Below are 20,893 nucleotides of genomic sequence, written 5' to 3'. Positions count from 1 at the left end.
AAAGCATGTCCCATTATGCAAATGTCATGTAACCTGATTTTACTGATTTGCACGGGAAATCACGGGATTTTATGGAGGAACGATAATAAAAAGGGGGTAGAATGTGGCGCAATATTCGTTTTATCTCAATTTTTGTATTTTCATGATCATTGGAGGCCAAAATCGAAATCTAAAACTTTTTTCAACAACCTTATGAAAGTGATGGATTATTGCAGTGGAGAAACCTTAAACATCTTTAGTTTTGGTAATAATCTAATTTGTCTAATATAAATATGCAATAACAGTTACACCACACAACCCAGATTTTTGCACCAATTTACAGTCGTCACATAGTGTATGATGGTCACTATAGTGTATGATGGTTTAGCTTCAGACTATAACTGCTTTTCCATGGTCAGATCAAATGCTGGAATAGCCAACGGTTTGATTTCTCACTCAGTCGGAGGATATGAAGCATGCTTGATATTTTGAGCCGATTTCAGAACACGTGTTATAGCAACATGTAGTTTCTACATAAAATAGTGAAATGTTTTGTGCTGTAGGACTCCATTTCAACATCTCCTGGAATGCTGCTCAGCCAATTAAATTTGAGGACTACCTGATGTATTGAACTGGTCAAATTTGTTGAACCCGTAAATTATAGAGGTAATTCTAACTTACTTTAGAACTATTGTATAAAACCGATATCACCATCTTCACAGACTGGTAAGATTTTTGTACGTTTTTAACAGTGTTCACCAAGGCTGCATTTATTTAATCAAAAATACATTAAGAACAGTAATATAAAAAAAGAAAAAAAAATACAATTTAAAATCATTTTTATTTTGCTTTTAAAAATGTAATTTATTCATGTGATGACAAAGATGAATTTTCAGCAGCCATTTCTCCAGTCTTCATCGTCATACTTATATTTATTAACCGTATGTTATTGATTTAATATATCTTACATCTATCCAAATTCCCTGTCTGTCACTAAGACAAATTCCATGTATGTGTAAGCACACTTGGCAATAAAGCTCTTTCTGAATCTCATTCATACGACCAACGTCTAGTCAGTGTCTTTCAGCTGTCCCCTCTTTATACTTTATCTGTTAAACACACTTTCCATTCACCAAATGACTGAATTAAGTCTTTGTGTCACTGTCCACCAAGCACAGCATCCATCACAAACCAACAGGCAAATAATGCAAGCTAAAACACTTATCCTCCAATAACAATGCATGCTTAGAGATATGAGGTTTTCTGCCAAGTAAATTTGAGATAATGGATTTGCTTTTACTGTGCGAGAACTGGAGTATGGCTCATATAAACCCTTTGTATACACCTCTTTTCTCAGGCCGTCTCTCCCCAGACAGCTCATATGAACAGAGCCTGCATAATCAGACAAAACTCACATGCACAAAACATAATTTAGAATTCATAATTAGATTCTACTAACCAGCGCATGCAAACAGGCCCCACAGTCACCCGGGATCGAGACACAGAGCACTATTTGTGTTTGTGTGAGCTGTGTTTTAGAAATGGGTATGTTTCGGAATTATTATAGTGTGCATGATCAGAAAGTCTGTGTGTTTCAGTGAGAGTGTATTTATTGCTTAAAATGGCAGCAATAGCACCATTGTCCAATGAAAATGAAGTTACATTTATTATTAACAATTATTGGAATAATTACTGATGCAGTATGTAATGTGCAGTGTACAGCTCCTTTGCTAAACTAGACACACCCATCCGAGTTACCAAACCACTGAATGTATTTATATAGCACTTATAACCTTCTATTTGTTTGTGATTACTGGATAAGGATAAAAAAAAAAAAACTTTTATACATTTTATGTGTGTTATTGAATGGATTTCCATTTGCATGCCAGCTACAAATCCTTGGAAATAATGGTTTTAAAAGATTACGCTTAATATACTAATTAATCCAATAAATCTCTCCTAAAATGTCCTGAGGTTTGAACGCAGTTATCCTCAAAAGATAGAATGATGTTTTATCATATCGGCATGACATATCGGTACCATATCAGTTATTAGCTGATATTAGACTTTTTTTTTTTAACATACATACATTTACATAATACATACATGTAATACATGGGAGAGTATTTAAATGAGGCGTTTTAGCCCGGTCTGGATCAGTCTTCTCTTTTAGATTAAATAAATCCTTTGGTGGTAGACTTTGAGCTTTGTGTTCCCTGTTCTAAGTTTCCTGGTTGGCAGTAAATGTCTTTTTGGGTTCCTTGCAAAATGTAACTATATCACCCAGCTCTTTATATAAAGTGAGCTGCTCTGAAACAATGGGCATTTTGAAAAGCAATATATAAACACATTGGACATGAACGGAATTTACATGACTTTTTTTTTTTAGACAAAAATCCCCATTTATTGGTAGGGCCCAGAACTGTAATAATGGGTTATCTCTAATGTTATCCATTATTGTAGGAACTCAGATAGACACGGGAAAAAAGGGAGTGATGAAAGAAGTTGTTTTCTCAAGGTCAATCCTCTTGTGATCCTGCACACGTCTCACACAGCAGTGCTTAAGGTATCACTCTCAGGGTGTATTCGCACCAGTCTTGTTTGGTTCGATTGAAACAAACTAGGTATTGTTTTCCCCTTTGGTGCGGACCGTTTCAAAAAAAATCATGTTGAGTTGGTGTTTTTCTTTATATCTAATTTGTCTTCTGCGCAATGCCATTGTCAGTACGCCATGGTATGCTAAGACATAAGAGCATCCTCTCTCCGCCAAAACAGTTTTGCTAATCTTCGTAAAATCCTTGTTACATCTTATGGATAAAATTGTCTCGTCTGATATTCGTAAGTGTCTTCATATTGCATTTGTAGCTGATAACAAAAATCTGTAAAATGATAACAATTGCACTACGAAAAATCTCCATGATTAGCCTGTTCTCGAACTTCCTGCTTTTCCATGCTTGAGAATTTCTGTCCAATTAATGGATGACCTTAGCGCACATGTGGTTTTGTTTACAATTTCTGGCTCTGTGAAAGTGAACTGCACCAAACAAACAAAATAAATTAACATTGTATTTGGTACGGACCAAAGAAAGTGAACTAGCAGACTATCCTAGTGTGAATACACCCTCAAAAGCCTCTGTTCTTCATCTACTATGACGTTAGGCTCGATTCAGAGATCCTGTTTCTTTTACTCACAAAGGCAGGACAATGCTTCACCTTATTGAGTATGAAGAGTGTCTGCTTCACTTACGAATTTGTGACAGCTAATATTGACAGACCTGCTTAGAATTGATAAACAAAGCTAGAAATTATTTGCTCAGAAAAATGGAAATAAAATGTAAAGATGACACATAAAATATATACAGATGTAACTGCTCAGAAAAGTGGAAATGTACAAATACTGTAAAACTGTATATGTTAAAATGCACTGGGCCTGTGTCTGGAGGCCAGTTACGTAGATGGCAGCATTACAGAAAACGGCTCACCTAATTTAAAGGTTAATTAACCTCTGTGTTCTTTCAGTTGATAATTCATCTTAGTGTAATGACTGAGCAGAGAGTCATTACAGATGAACCCATGGCTATAAAAAGCTTCTGAATACAGGAGTCAGAAAAGAGGTGGAATGAGACAAGACATCTACATGCATGTGTTAAAATTGTAGGTAGATTTCCCTCTCTGTGGGATCACAGTGCATGTGAAATGAACAGAGTGGGAGTCAACAGGATTTAAACAGAAGGCTGGAGATTGCGAGCGAGAGAGAGAGAGAGAGAGGAGGAAGGGTTAAGAACAGGTCATTGGTAGGTGGTGTATTTTAAATTTGTTAACTAGCTTTACAACAGCTTCCCGTCACCCAGCACACCCATAAAACAAGATAATACACAATGCAAATAACTGTTTAATGAACATCCAAGAAGGGCAATAAAGAACATATAGAAATATTTCTAAACAAAGTGAATGATGCACTATTAAATAAAATTCACAGTAAACAACATTAAATACAAAAACATGTCTGCAGTTTTTATTGCATAAATGGGAGGCGGCGATGTGGAAACTAATTAAAAAGGGACATGATAATAGATGCAATAAACAGCACCCGAACACATTTAGTGTTAATTTAGTCAAATCTGCCATTATGGTTTCTACATTGTTGAAATAACAATAATAAAGAAACATTTTAATGACCAAAAACATGGGTAAAAACTACTCTAACCACAATACTGAAGTGGGTCCAGTCAGAGAATTTGCCACTATCATAACATCAGCGACATATCCCGCTACCATTATTTACTATTGGGAACCTCGACAAAGGTCTGTTCTCCTTAAAATAATTTGAATATCTTTAACAAACATTATCATGATATTTTGTCTGAGCTTACAGCTCAATTAATCTTCTTTTTAATAAACTTTGCACTTTTAAACTGAATCGACACTGAACTGATGTAAGGCAAGGCAAGTTTATTTATATAGCACATTTCGTACACAATGGTATTGTGTGGTTCAAAGTGCATTACATAAAAGAAAGTAAAATAATCATGAAGAAAAATAATTGTACAACTTTTAAAATTATTAAAACATTTACTTAAAATGAATTTAAAAACAGTGAAAATATAGTGCAATCAGTTCGGACATGTCACAAGTGCTCATTCAATAAATGCACAGCTAAACAGATGGGTTAAATATATATGTAATATATATGTATATGTAAGCTAAATATAGACACTATAATCATCTGTAGAGCTGCTTTATAGTTGAACTCTATTCACTTCATAACCAACCTCTGAGATTTGTTTCATAATTGAAGAACTTTCAACATTAATACTGTTATTTTCTTTCTTTTAAACTGTGAAGCTGCTTTGAAACCATATGTATTGTATAATGTGCTATATAAAATTTAACTTGACTTGACTTTAAGTCACACATTTTTTTCACAGTATGAGGGAAAATGGACACAGACAACAAGAAACAGTGAAAAAGAGAATACAAAATGAGGCAGCCATTCATGAAATTCCAGTGGGCATTCAGTCTTTTGTACTATGACAGGTGTAAGGTTGAGAAAGGGCATATTTTCTAGAAAGGGGAAAATGGAACCAAACTGTGCCACTTCCTTTTAAGGAGAGACGATAAGGGGTGAAGGACAGCATGTCAATCCCATCATGAATTATGCACAGCCGAGAGAAGATGAATAGATATGTAACTCTTACCACAACTCAAGGCCCAGAGCCCGCATATGACTTAGCAGCTGTAATCTATAGCAGACCTGACTGCGAATCAACCTCCTAACCTAAATACACTCCTCTACTGGAACAACTCCACACTTTCTCTGCTTCCTTTGTTTATAGCATTTAAGTCAACTATGAAACTAACTATTCATTTAACTATGAAAAAGAATGGGAGACAGAGTCTTGACCAATTGTCAATTTTTGTTGATAGCGATAATTAGACAACATTTTGCTGAGGGTGTTATTAAGCTGGTACTTTGGCAAGTTTAGGATGGCTGTAAGCTTTTGATATTCTTCATTTTAGGGATGCCCCAATATGAAAATTTTGGCCGAGAATGATAATTCTTTCAATATGAAAGCCGATAACCGATATGTTGGCCGATAAATCTAAATCCACATTTTTACATAATTTTTGAGAGCCTGATTACCAAAAAAGTCTCACCATTAAAAGGCATGAAACACTTCATCATAGATCAAACAAAGCAACCTTACAAATAAATAAAATAATGCTTAATCGAAACAAGTTACTGGACAACATTACTTATGTGTAAAAAAATAAATAAATAAGGTGATAAGAGGATGGAGTGTGTTGAAAGAGGACAATCATGTAAGGACTATAGCCAGAGATATTGTCAAAATCATTAAATATTGTCATTATTAAGAGTATTTGAACTTTCCAATTAATGTAGAGCTTTTATTTTCCGGTTATTATTATTATTAGGTTACTTTTATTATTAAATTAATATTTCAATTAATTTGCTACGCAACAATTTCATAGCACATCACGGTATAACTGACACGCTGTGACTCGCAGCCTGTGAGAAAAAAATAAGGCTATTAGCTTAGTCTACTCCTCGATGAAAATGTTTAAAAAATGTCTTTTAAAACAGGTTTATTATAGCCTATTTTATGAATTATAGGCCTATAGCCTAAATACAGTTTTTACACTTCAGTAACACTTTATCAATGAAACAAAAGAACAGCTTTATTTTATGCATGGTTTCCGAAAACAACCTGTTCAACACGAAATATGTTTCTTCTCATTGTTTTCACTATGTTCGGGCCACAAGAAAAACATTAAAGAAATAAATTAAAAAGTTATATATACCATATATTAGGATATTCATCTCTTGTCATCTCACAATGTTTTATATATATATATATATATATATATATATATATATATATATATATGTATATATATATATATATATATATATATATATATATATATATATATATATATATATATATATATATATATATATGTATATGTATGGCAATCTCAATCATAGTTATTAATGTTGTAAGTTGCTGTTTGAGCTGCGTGTGCGGAGCTAAATATGATCACCAGTAAACTGAAGCGCTCTATTAACCCTCCATAGGCTATAGCTTAACCAAGCACATTCTATATGAGAAAATCTGATTTACAGTATATGCATAAATAAACACAATATTACAACATACAAATGCACAAGCGAACTTAACTGTGCTCGTCGTGTGGATCTGTTGTGGATGCGCTCTTCCCTTAACAACATGCTAAAATACGGGCGAACAAAGATTCCATCACATTATTTTAGAAGTGTTTCCAATGATATTTCAAGCAATTAAAAAGCATCATGGTAAACAGTGCACATCTGAAGCGTCTCTGCAGGAAATAATGCATTATTTATTGGCTATAAGATATCGGCCAAGTTCTTTTATTGGTAACGATAAAAGAAAAATTAACATTTATTGGCCGATATCGATATGGTGGCCAATATACTGTGCATCCCTACTTCATTTTCTGAGGTGACATAACATCATATGAAAAACTAAGGCGAAATACATTGTATTTAGCATTTATGGATGAAATCAGATAAATGCTTCTGTTAAAGTTTGTATAAAGAGGTTCCAGTCAGTTCCTGTTCGTTTTATTGTAAGTCAAATAAGACAGATTACTGAAACACTCACCATTTGTCGTTAATACTCTTGATGCCCGTCCCATTCTTTAAATATTTATGGTGACTGGATTAGGACTGGTGAAATGGGGAAGGTTGCTATACCTGAATACTTTATTTGAATGATTTAAGATTGTCTCCTAGGTGTTTTGACTCTGATTTCTAGGCACTGCCCCTAAATGTATATAAACTACAATGTAAAACAAGGTTGTCTTCAATGTAGCAGGGTTGTCTTCAATGAGCCAAAAAAAGCTCACATTACACCTCTCCTCATCAGGTTACACTGGCTACAAGTAGCCGATCGCATCAAATTCAAGGTACCGATGCTTGCCTACAAGACAACCACTGGCACGGCACCAACATACATAAACTCTGTGGTTAAATCTTATGTGTCCTCCAGAAGTTTGCGCTCTGCAAGTGAACGACGCCTTGTGGTGCCATCACAAAGAAGTTCAAAATCACTCTCACGGACCTTTTCCTGGACTGTACCCAGCTGGTGGAATGACCTCCCAATCTCAATTTGTTTAAGACTTGTCATGGCACTTGTATACTGTTGTTGTTCTCTTGTTGACCTGACTGATTCTATTGTTCTCATTTGTAAGTCGCTTTGGATAAAAGCGTCTGATAAATGATTAAATGTAAATGTAATGTAACGCAGTGCGTATGCAGTCCATGTGCATTATGTATGCGGTGCAGAAGCAGCACAGACTCATTATGCTTTCACATAGGACACGTTTGAAGTGGCTGTTGCTGAAAATGCTTTTTCAGCATTGTGATCCTCTTTTATCACAGTACAGTAACAATGTTTCATAAACTCAAAAAATAGCTATAAACAATGTAGCCTATTATTCATGCATTTGACTTCTAGGCTTGTATAAGTTGCACAAGCAGGTGCCAACACATTTAAACACAGCATACAGCCTACTTTTCTTACGTTAAAAGTAGGCTATCAGAAACATTTTAAATTAAAACTCACCACTGACAGAAACAGTCGACCCTTGTGCCTTTTTTATTTTGCATTTAAATCTTTATTAGAAGCAATCCCGCAGCTCTTAAAAAACTTTAAGTTTGCTTTTCTATTACCACAAGTGCATCTATTATGTTGCCTTATCTAAAGGTGCACTTTTCCTGGTTTTAAACCTAGTCAAGAAGCCACGTGTTAACTATGAAACAGTAAACTTTAATTATATACATTTATTGTGAAATTACTACATTTCGTTGTCAATCAATGTTAATTTTTTTTTTTTATCCAAGCAACTCTCAGTCCTTTTCTTTCTCCAATTCAAGGCCTTATTTCTGTGTAAAACAAAAGTCTGTCCTAGTCTCTCCCACACGGCATTCTTGAGATTGCAGACCATTTTGGTCTATTGTTGTCCTTAAGTACATTCCTTCCCTTTCTCCATCATTCAACACCACCGACGGAGGTAATCCCTCTATCAGGCAGAGCTTGAGATCGTCTCTTGTAGAATAGGAGTCTCTTGGAGGACAGAAGAGTTTCAAAAACTCCTTTAACTTTGGTTATTAGTTTTTATTCTAATGGCTCTACGGCCCACAGAGCATAGGCTAGGCTGCACTGAGTGCAATCATACATCTGTCCTCACAGGATTCAGTCACAATGAGAACAGGATTTTGGACGTAGGAGCAACTCAACAAATCGTATTTCCATTTTGAAACAAATAAAGGTGAAAGGCAAAAGTAAAGAAAGATTCTTAATACTTTTGTTGAAACTTAGTTTTAACCTATTTAGTTTCTGTATTGATCCATGTACATTTCGTACATACTAAACCCTCAATAAAATGACCTAGTATTTACTCACAAAAATGAACAATGTCCAAGGTATCTCTGTAAGCTGTCGACAGCAGAAGACAGATCTAACTATAATTTTTTTGCCTATGGGAAGTCAACTGCATTGTTCTGGTTTGTGTCTATAACATCTGTGCTGTTGACACATTAGTCCCTCAAGGCTGTTTCCGACTCTGCAAGTGCATGAAGGAGACAGCAATGAAAACAGCAGCTGTCATAGGCGCAAATTAAACCTCATGCCACAGAAAGGTAATCCTAATTAGAGTAGCATCATTTATTTTAATGGTGCACTTAACACACTATTCTATGATGTTTTTTTAAATTTTATAAATAGTGCAGGTAGTTTGTTCACACTGAAAATCCCAAAAGAAAAAGTGCACTTTAAATACTTGGATGATGCACTTAAATAACAGGAAAAAAACAACAACAAAGTTTGGAATGTGGACATAACTGGACATAACTGTCGCAGTTATAATTAAGTACCGAAGGGGGAGGGGCTACCAGACTCAGATTAAGAATGACAAAATAACTGTTAATTCATAAAATAAACCTATAATTCATAAACTAAATGGTTGAATGCATAGTGAACACGTACATAATGTATGAGTGCATAGTATAATGTGTCATTTGGGCTTCACATGATTGAGCTTTACAGTCTCAATTCCGCTAATATTGATAAATGATTTTGATGACATCACCTTGCGCTTCAGCTTCCCGACAAACATTCTGCCCAATCAAATGCTCTCTAGATTCTAAATTGTCCCGCCCCCTACATATAAATAGACATTGAAGCTGTGATTGAAATTATTTATGACACTGAAGACTGCAGTAATGACTGAAAATTCTGTTTTGCCATCACTGGAGTACATTACATTGTAAAATATATCAAAATAGAAAAGTGTTCTTTAAATTTTAATAATATTTCAAAATAATACTATTTGTATTATATTTATGATTAAATAATTGCAGCCTGTGTGTCCTTGTGTGGTTACCATTGTCCTCCCATTACACCTGCACCAACATGACTCTCCTGAGAAAATGTATCATCTTACAACCAGGATACTGACTGTGAATGAAGATGACAGGATCGGTTACAAACCCTTGAAAGTAGACTGTCCTCCATATAACATTTCTCTCTTTTCTGACATGGCAATCTCCCTCCTTCAAATATTCTCTTCTTCACTAATTCCCTTCAACATGTTCACTTTGTATCTGAGTTGATTAAAGGGAAACTGCAGTCTTCTTTTCCACTGTTCTCTCTAATTCTAATTGCTAGGCTGTGAAAGGAGAACATCTTGGCACATAAACATGCTCTGCAGAGAAAAGCACAGAAACAAAATGGATACTTAAGTAGCCAGAAGAGTATCATGATTCATTAGCTCATTTTTGATGTGTGATGTCTGGGAAGAATAATACTTTCAAGCCTACAAGATCTGCTAAAGTTTGAATAAGACTGTAGTGTTTTATCACGGTCATTATTAAATAAACAAATTAAAAATGAAATACACATAAATGATGAACCTAGTCAATAGAAGCATATCTAAATTCAAAATCAATAAAAATAATATTTTTTTTTTATTTAAATTTGATTAACTATAGCGCAAATAAATAGAAATAAACAGAAATTTCTAACATTATTAATGTAGGATTTTCATTTTAATGCACATTAAAGAAATATCAACAAAATGTCTCCCTGCTGTCTATCAACAGTGGAGACAGAACAATGCTCTTCCATAAATCAAAGCATTTGAGAAATATTCATTTGATTAGTCAAGACTGTGAAGCACAATTCTGCTGCCTTTAATATTTAATATTTAATAATTTCTTATTGTCTCTGAGGTATTTGCATGACAAAAATCACAAACTTTAGGTTTTTATAAGATGAATATTTCATGTTTATCAAAGCACTAAATATGTCTTGATTTGCTTTACATGAGGACAAAATTAGCTCAGACTGAGAGCAACTGCACCTCATTTCAATAAGAATACACTCTTTTTCCTTAAGAGGAGGGTAAGAAGGAGAGAGACAGAATATGAGAGCAGGAAGAAGAAAGGAAGAAAAGAGTTGAAAGAGAAATTGAGCTGTGGGAAAAGAGAAACTGAGAGCAAGTGTTCTTGAGAGTGAGACAGTCACAGAGCTCACACTCTCCCCATGGCTTTTCAGTAAAAAAAAATATATGTATGCATGCAAATTACAGCAACAGTTACCGTACAGTGTTCAGCAGTGGTCAAAAAGGGTGACAGTGAATTTTATTCGATTTATTCTTGTAAACACAGAGATGAGAATTCGGTCATCAATTACATTACTACACAACCTTGCTGTTTGTCAAAAAACAGTAGGTAATTTGGCCAGGGATTTTTATGCAGATGGTGGGAGAAAAACACTGACATTCTGGATTTCGGTCAGCAAATCACAGACTCATGTAAGTGCTTAAAATAGCTTACGTCCCCATGAGAAACAATTACTGTCCGAATCTGGCTTTACAACAAAAGCAAACAGATCCACTCTTAAAAAGCAGACGTTCTTTGAGATGGATAACAGGTTACTCATACAGCAGGACCAAAAGAGAGCATCTATGGAAAGAACATACATGCTTACACACACAAACTCTGGATATCCATCATAAATATCTCCCAAAACAAAAACGGATCAATAAGATGCTTTCGTGACACTGGATGGCTTTGATTCATTTCTCTCGTTTTCCAGGAACTGGGGCGGGTGACAGTGAGAGAGTGGCATTTTGAAGCATTTAAAAGATAAATGAAGCAAAGAAAAAAGGGTTGGGATTCTTCATTATTTTTTTGGGTGATGATTAACTGTCACACAATATAACTGGGATAAAAAAAAAAAATAAAAACGTTAATTGATTTTTAACAGAATTTAAACCCAGTATACACAGGTTAAAAGGAAAATACACCTTTAAAAAGAAAACATATTTAAAAGATTTTATTTTGTATTTTGTAAAAGATTTTAGATTTTGTATCTTCAGTATATAACACAATTGTCCGTTTTCACAAGTTCAAGGTTATTTCGATTATTTCGATTATTTCAGTGTTAAAAGGTTAATCTGAAGTAACTGTACATGCTTCCTCATTGTGTTAACTAAACAAAAAGAATGAGGAAATAGTCTCAATAGTAACTTAATATACTAATAGAGATCTCAATGGTAACAAACGTCATTGTTCGTTATCTGACTCGGCTCGGTGTTCATCTTCAGTTCTCTCTTCACAGCAGTTCAGTCAGTGTACTGTTTGAGTAAATGAATTACTCTGGGATATTGGTTTGTTTTAACTCAGAAGGAAAGGGAACTGACATTCAGCCAAGTATGGTGACCCATACTCAGAATTTGTGCTCTGCATTTAACCCATCCGAAATGCACACACACAGAGCAGTGAACACACACACACACACTGTGAACACACACCCGGAGCAGTGTCGTGGTATTGAAGGTGGAGAGAGAACTGTACATGCACTCCCCCCAACCACAATTCCGTCCGGCCCGAGACTAGAACCCACAACCCTTCAATTGGGAGTCCAACCCTCTAACCATTAGGCCACGACTTCCCCGTGGAGTGTTAGCCACAAAGCTTCGGAAGCGAGTAGAACAAAAATGGCGGAGAGATTAGAACGATTGATATTGTCTGTATCTGAATATGCATGTCAGGTCAGCTAAATGTGATATAGTGGTATATAGGGCTGCAACAACCCTGCACTCGAGTGAGAGAGACCGAGTGTGTCCAAGAGCGGGGGGCACGATATTTAATTATTCATTTTAATTGTATTAACTGCCCTTATAATGTTATAAAATCATGAAAATAAAAAAAAAACATGACATGAAAACTTATCGTTATAAAATCATTATTTACTTTATTAAAAGTTATGAATTCAGGTTTGTTTATCAGTACCATAGCAACGCCAACTTCTGCTGGAATTGTCGGATAGGAACCGTCCGTAGCCTTTCGCAAGAGTTACATTTTTTGAACGCATCCGGATGACCAACGGACACGATTTTTTTCACACCGCACTCGTTCGGAACCGGTTCGTAGCCATTCGCATGCGGTCTGATGCGTATTGGAGACGCAAACCATTTAAAATGATTCAGTTCGATTTGTTGAACTGGTTCAAAAAGTTACATCGAATGATTCGTTCGCAAACCGTATATCACAAACTGCATTGTTTTGAACTCTCTCACAACAGACACCGAAGAGAAGACAATGCTGAATAAAGTCGTAGTTTTTGCTATTTTTAGACCAAAATGTATTTTCTATGCTTCAACAAATTCTAACTGACCCTCTGATGTCACATGGACTACTTTGATGATGTTTATCTTACCTTTCTGGACATAGACAGTAGACCGTACACACAGCTTCAATGGAGGGGCTGAGAGCTCTCGGACTAAATCTAAAATATCTGTGTTCCAAAGATAAACGGAGGTCTCACTGGTTTGGAAAGAGATGAGTGTGAGTTATTTATTACATAATTTTGATTATTGAGTGAACTAACCCTTTAATGCAGTCTTGGTGAGCATAAGAGACTTTATAACCCAAACTTTAGAACAGTTCTGTTTCACTTTATGATATTAACAAAAATCATTTGTGGTTTCTTTATGTTTTTAGTTTACTATCAAAACTTAAATCATAAAAAAAGTAGCTTGTGATTGCATAAGGATAAAAGTTTTCACTTTTTCAACTTTAGTTAGTTTTTAATGTTGTGGTTTAGAATAAAAAAGATCTGCAGCTACAAAGCTCAAAGTCCACTTCAAAAGGAGATAATTTATTTTACAGAAATCACTTTTCAAAAACTACAACAAACAAGTCATTTGGACTACAACGCATATTTTCCAAGTTGACGAATGGGTCGAGACTTGGTTGAGCTACATTAGAGAAGGCAAAGAGAGTTATCACTATGTTGGAGACACGCAAACTTTCCCAAGGCGGACTAACTTAAGAGTGGTTGCAATCATCCAAGTTGAAATTGCGCTCAAATTTATTTGATTTTGACGCTGTATTTACATAGAAGCTCACAGGTATGTATGGTAAGGGTCAAGACATTTCCCGACAGAGAGGTGCAGAGTGCTGCCAATCACAACACACACTGGCCCAGCTAACCATTCACAGCACATTTCATATTTCAGAAGGTGGACCTTCATTTGATACTTGAACTATTCAAGCCAGAATGAGGAGAGAGGTGTTGTAATAATGTAAAATATGTGAAAAATAATGTGTTTTTCCAACAACCTAGTATGAGAGCCTGTTACAGTACACCCCCAAAACAAAATCAAGACTTCGTAAAAGAGCACAATTAGGATCCCTTTAAGGATTGGCATCAGGTATTTTCTTGTGTGAAGGGTACATTATGTAGTGTGAGACAGTTAGCCTAAATCATCGTTCAGCTCTCGAAATCAGTGGAAATACAGGCTGGTTCTGAATGAGGTTCAGACACTTTGCTCCAGCATAAGAATAGGAACTATTTTGGTGGAAAACTCCAAAACTAACCCAGTTCTCTCCATCTCTCTCTCTGCCCCAATTTATGGCTCCCTGCCTGAGCTTGGATTTACAAGGTCAACACTGCTGCAATAATTATCATTTAAGAGGGACCGTCCCTGCCTTAAATTCCATTCAAGACAGGCACACATTGAGAGGATTAAAGATCAAGGATTTAGCTGATCTTGTTGCCAAAGTAAAGTATAACTCATTGCCTCTCCAGTTCTGTAATCCACAATCCCTCTTTCCTGTATCATATCATTTCATTTCTGTCTTGTCTTCATGCCCCCTTCACATCTCTCTATCGCCTTCTCCAAACACACTCTTTCTAAAACCTCTATTTTCTCACTGGATCCTCTTTTAACACACTACCCTGTCCTCATTACAGTCCTCTCTCACTCCAGCACTCATGTCATTAACTCTCGCTTGTCAGCACCGCACTGACAAAAGACATTTTTTCATCCATCAACTCTCTCCTACCTAAATCCTGCTCCTCCAGAATGGTTGACCATTATAGTACTCTCTGCCTCATTCCTTTTCTCCTCTATCTCATGTTTATTTCATTCAATCTTCCTTCAGTGCCACTTTTCTCCCAGGAGTACGGAGAGATCTCAATAATTCAGGAGGCTGTCTGAGCTATGCTGGGCTAGCAGGACAACAATCACTGGAAACGAGGAACTTTCAGTGCCCCACCTACTCCACAAGCAGACTGACGGTCATCAATATTGCTCCAACACATGGCTTTTACTGACCCGATCACAATGATCTACAGTAAACTGTCCATGAACATCTATGCTATCCTTAATGCAACTTTTTCTTTATGCAACTGGTGGATGAGTCACAAAGCTGCATAATCACACAAAATGTTAACAGCATTCTCGTCACAAAATCATCCTAGTAAATGTTACGGTGCACACATATATATATATACATATATATATATATATATATATATATATATATATATATATATATATATATATATATATATAGGGTACCAATATATTGTGTATTGTTGTTCAATCAATATTACAATTAAGTACAAACTAAAGTTAGAGTGAAGTTGTAAGCAAGTTGGGGCTGAATTAATTGCATAAATTACTGAGAAGAGAAGAAATAATTAAAAGTAATATGAAAAATATCCATACAAGGACCGTAATTTCTCTGCTGCCATATCACCATATTACAACACATTCCACAATGTCATATCTAATTACAATCCAATGGATCTCAAAAACATACTGCTTCTCAATGAACTTCCTTTAATGTAATAGAATCATTTTGTGCTTGCATGATTTGTCTTCCAATGACACAGGCTCAATCCCAAAAGTGGGCTAGTGCAGCATAACTGTATTGCTTGCTGAATCAACAGTATTTGAACACTTAATATTTAAGTCTTCCTATTTAATTTTCATCACAAAAATGGAACACTTTATAGTTTGCCAAACTCAGATTGCATTTCTGCCAAACTAGAGGAGCACTGACGTACTCTATATTCATCACAGCACTGAAAGGAATCTAATGCAATAATGTAAAAGGAATAGGGCTTTCTGTAATGCTACAGTAAATGTCATATTTACATTGTCTTTTAATGCTTATGTCAATATATCTTATATATTATAAAATATAATATAATTATTGCACAAATCTATGATGTCATCTTAGAAAATTTGAGGCCCACATTTAGCTAGCATTTTAGTAGATGTTCTTAATGGAAATAAATGTGTAACACAATCATCTCCACATACATAAACTGAATGATGGAATGGTACAGCATCTGCATTTGAGCATCTGCATTTGTTATTTCACTACTAGTGAGATCACAGCATAAAACCAGCTCACAGAGCACATACTGTGATTCCATTAATGTACAGTCTGCATGCATAGTTCAGACACCTGGCATTACAATAATTTGCTCTCACATTGACGGTCAGGTTATCAGACTGCTGTCTGTATCTTGACTCTTTCTCGTACTTGCTTTATCTATCTATCCCCCTTTCTATCTATTTCATCAGATACGCAGACAGTTTTGTCCATCCCTGCCTCAACCAATTGTTCAGGGATTGAAGCTTGCAGGCAGGAAGTAGGCCAGTCTGTGTTGCACTTGGCATAAGGTAAAGGCAGCCGGTGCATTAAAAGACCAATTTTGGGTTAATATTCATCTAAGTCAATGCACTATTTTGCTTTATCTAAGCTGAGCGGTTTGGTTGTTTATTCCTAATTTAGTCCTAGGAGCTGGGTTCCAAGATATATTTTTAGTATGGATACCCATTTATGCTTGATCAAGTATTTTGAATGGGATATAGAGAAGCAAACAAGCTGTCATTTAGCTGTGCTTTGAATATAACTGCATCCTCACAAATCAACATATCAGTCTTAGATTGCAAACATTAGGGGAACTGACCTAAATAAAGCTGTTAGCCACCACCTGCATCCCCATCAACAGCCCAGTAAATCATGACTACATTAGACATCTTTTATAGATGCATTGTCTCTGACAAACTTCTGAACACACCTGCAATCCACCACTATCAAACCACACACTCTTTCTTGACAAAAGGCTGACAGCATCAGCACTGACATATCAGCAGTGAGTTACCAATAAAGGCAGGCAGCCAGTGGAGAGCTGCACTCACTGGACCTCATTCATTTAGCATCTGAAGGACAGCGCAGGCGGAAACTTTCGCTGACTAACCACTTCCCAGAGTCCCATCAATCTACAAAGCCTTCAAACTCCCCCTGAAATTGGCCCTATGTGATCAAACTGGCCCAGTGACGTAACTGTTACTATTCTTACGGGGTGATCCTTACCTCCAGGGAGCTCGACGTCTGCTGCAAACGTATTGTAAAATGGTGCTTCTAAAAATAACATAACAGAGCAGCAAGTATCTGGCTTTTAAAGATAGGCACAATGCTTACTAATTAAGTATCTTCTTGAGGTCAAAACGCAACTCAATGTACTGTGGTTTATTTCCTAATAGAGTGTTAGGACAAGGTTCTTGAGAGCCCACTTCTGTTCAACACCAGATTTGGATTCACATTAACATAAAGTTGATAAGATAAAGATAAGGATTAAGTGGCGAGCGTTCTTAAAATGTTGCTAGATTTAGTCACACAATATATCACTCCCAAAAACTCCCAGTTATGAGCCAGTTTGCTCTAAGGGCCTGTTCACCTCAAGAACGATATCTATAAAGATAAATAAAGATAACCATATTTGCATCCACCCCAGTGCACAATAATGTTCTGTTTATTACACTATAAAAGCACACTGCAGTTTTGTCAAGCTCTTTGAAGCTGTACATTTTTAATAATAATTATAAAAGTGATTCCAACAACGGTGTTCCTCCATTGTCATTATAGTTGTGGTGTGGACTAATGCAATTCTAAAAATGAAAGAACTACATGATTACACTTTCTTTCAGTAAGAATATTCTTTTGTCACCTGGTATAAGACTGCTGTGCAGTACTTCAGTCCTTAAAGCATCAGAATGATATTTCCTTATAGTTTCCTTATAAGGCCAGTGACATGTCATAAGCCAGAGTTTTTGCATAGGTCATATTTGTTTAAGTGCATCTGAGCGTTAAAATGGGTTGAGCTTGATTCAGTACATAGGAAAACACTGATACACACTTCAAGGATAAATCTGATAGTTTTTATTAACATCAGAAGCAGGTAACAATTTATCACCCAGCTAATAAGTTGTATAGCGGCACCTCAACTTGCTAGAGATGTGTGGTTATAGTCGAACTAACAGGTTGTTCATGCAACAACCTGTTAGCAGGTGATCGACTGACAACACAGCTTCCTTTCAGTTACGTTGTTCCGCCCAGATGTGGAATTTAAGCGAAACATTTAAAAGGTCAGATCGTGTTGAAACTCTATCACTGAAGCCAGCGGATTAACGTTACCATATAATTTCGCCTGTAGGCTCAATGTTTTGCAATACGTTACCTCAACGTGACTGACGCCCTGCTCGTGCATCTGTCGCGACGTGTTCAAACCAAAAAGGCCTAAATTAAAATAAAAATACGCGCGACACATGTAAACAGAAACACTCTTACCGGTCCTCTGCGCTTTAAAGTCACGTTTTTCCACAGGAGAAGGTGTAGCTGGTGTAGAAATCCCATTTTCGACGAGTTGGAGAATGAAGTCGCAAATTATAATATATTCATCACAGTGTTGTTGTGGTTTTGAGATTCCGCTCTGTCTGCATTTTGCCCTCCCCGGTGTGTGACAAAGCCAAACATCCTGAATTAAGATGGCTGGGTTTGTGAACAAACTGCTCTTTTGGTAGCGGCAGATGTAGATATTCGCATCTCATTGAGCAATGGGCGGAGATACTCCTGTCAGCTTCAGCCAAACGTAGCGAAAGAACGTCTGTTATTTCTATAGTAACTTGAGCGCATTGAGCGCGCGACCGATGTCTCAGGTAGATCAGATGTGATTTTTAAAATAATCTAGCGGCTGCCTCAGCTGGATTACTGATGCGCTGCTGAATCCTCATCATTCTGCGACGCCTGGCTATTTATAGAAACTCCATCGATGTGAGAACATTTTAACCGCACCATCTTTAGCTTTACTTCTGGGGTTGAGGTAATGCGGACCTAGCTGGACAGATTTCACAGAGATCACATTTTATTTTGTGGCTCTCGTGGATTGCATGAAGTCTATGATCTTTGATCAGCGTACTGAATGTAATTGTAGCTAGTTACCCTTGAAAAGAGTTGAGTGAGAAAAGCAAATAGCACCCTCTGTAGCATAGCACTGGTTTCAACAGTTCGGTGGAGAAAAAACAGAGCTCGAGTGACCAGTTCCCACAGGCAGCACGAATTATAAAGAAAAAACATGATATATAATAAATATGGTCTAATGGTAAAAGCAACCATTAGACACGCATCAAGGCCAGTTGTGGGGTAACTCTGTGTGACACCATTAACTGAAGGATTATAAATATTTCCAGAGGCAATGACAGTGGCAGGGCCGTGCAGAGACCTTTCAGGGACAGGTGCTTAAAGTATTAAAGAGGCACATGTAACACAGCTTTTAATAGGGTTGTGCTCATTTGCTGATATGTGTATTGAAATGGATGCTTCATTATTGATACAGCAGCAAATGCTGTGACGCAGTTTTGAAGAAGAAACACAGAACAGAAAAGAGCATTTTAAGTTTAAAAGTTAAAGATCGTTTTTTCTTTCCACATCTTAAATACTCTAGAATTAGAAACTGAATTGTATTATTTATATTGTTATTATTATTAATGATTTTACAGGGTATGGTGGTTTTACTGTTGTAAACACTACTGTTGCTGTTTCTATTTAAAATAGAATTATATTCTAATCTTCTTCTGAATGTATTAATTTATTGAATAGTAATTAAAACAGGATTAAGTATAATTCGGAAGATCAGAAAATCAGTATAAGCCTGTTTACCAGTGCTGTGATAATTATTTTAATGCACTTTACATTTTTTTAATAAATACTGTAACAATAATAGTTCAAAATATGAATAACTTTTAGTCAGATAAAAAAGACAAGACCCCTTGACTTCCTTTAAACTTTTCCCAATCAAACAGCAAGAACGAAAGAGAACAGACACCTTTGTTTATATTGCTGTGTGTAGAACTATGTTAGCTGCATTTATTATATTTAATAAATATTTAATTTTAATAAAATGTATATTCATCCCCTGCACTTTAGTCAGTCAGTTTTTATTTATCCCCTTGGGGAAAGTAATTTGCAGCATACTCCCACAGATATCACAAACATATAGCATATACAAGTTAACAATCACTGATTACAATCTAAAAAAAGTTGAGTGAATTTTGCCAATCACCTTATCTGATCTTTGAAAGCACTGTCAAGTGTATTTTAAACCTGTCCAGGGACTTCAAAGTGCTAGTAAATTGTAACATTGATTTTTCCCAGTATTGCTTTATTAATATTCAAACGGGGCATTTGCTTCTTATTCCAACCTTGATTTCAGCATCAGATGCTGTTAGGTTACTGAATATTGTTGTGTGCACTCAATGTGTTGGAACGTCCTTACAATTCAGTATTCACAGGTTGCTATCAAGTTTTCATCAAGTCCTCCTATTGTTGTATATTTTCTGGATCTGGGGTTCTATGAGTCCTTGCAAGGTCTCTGTTTTTAAATGGTATTTATGTAAAGCATTTATGTTAATCCAACTTCATTGCAAGATTTTGCATATCCGTCTGTGAATCAGTAGCATTTTATATTCAACTCATCCTGATTTATTTTATAAATAATAATTTAAAAAAATCTTCCCATAACCTTCTGTGCTAAATATTATTCTTGGTGCAGACAAACACCAAGCTACTGTTCTACAAAATTGCTCTAGTGCTAAAGATAGCACTAGAGTCAAGGAACCTTCTGGATATTTCAGTGTGGTTTTGATGCATTGTCCAGAGGTGGTGGTGTGAAGAAAGGCACCACACTCTAAAAATAAA

General features: G+C 35.9%; 1 protein-coding gene across 4 annotated transcripts in view; it reads right to left on the bottom strand.

Moving 5' to 3' along the window:
• Positions 1-19,102, bottom strand: part of LOC128010826 (ATP-binding cassette sub-family A member 2) — a 51,838-nt gene extending 32,736 nt beyond the window's left edge. For all 4 annotated transcript variants that reach the window (XM_052593042.1, XM_052593044.1, XM_052593045.1 and 1 more), the window contains exon 1: positions 18,488-19,102. In XM_052593042.1, the coding sequence (XP_052449002.1) occupies positions 18,488-18,553 (66 nt within the window). In that variant the 5' untranslated portion in view covers positions 18,554-19,102. The remainder of the gene's footprint in view (positions 1-18,487) is intronic.
• Between the last annotated feature and the right edge of the window lie 1,791 nt (positions 19,103-20,893).

This window comes from Carassius gibelio, chromosome A5 (assembly GCF_023724105.1).
Source record: "Carassius gibelio isolate Cgi1373 ecotype wild population from Czech Republic chromosome A5, carGib1.2-hapl.c, whole genome shotgun sequence".
Classification (NCBI taxonomy): domain Eukaryota; kingdom Metazoa; phylum Chordata; class Actinopteri; order Cypriniformes; family Cyprinidae; genus Carassius; species Carassius gibelio.
Note: the sequence above shows the minus strand (reverse complement) of the source record. Positions and strands in the feature narration are given on the sequence as shown.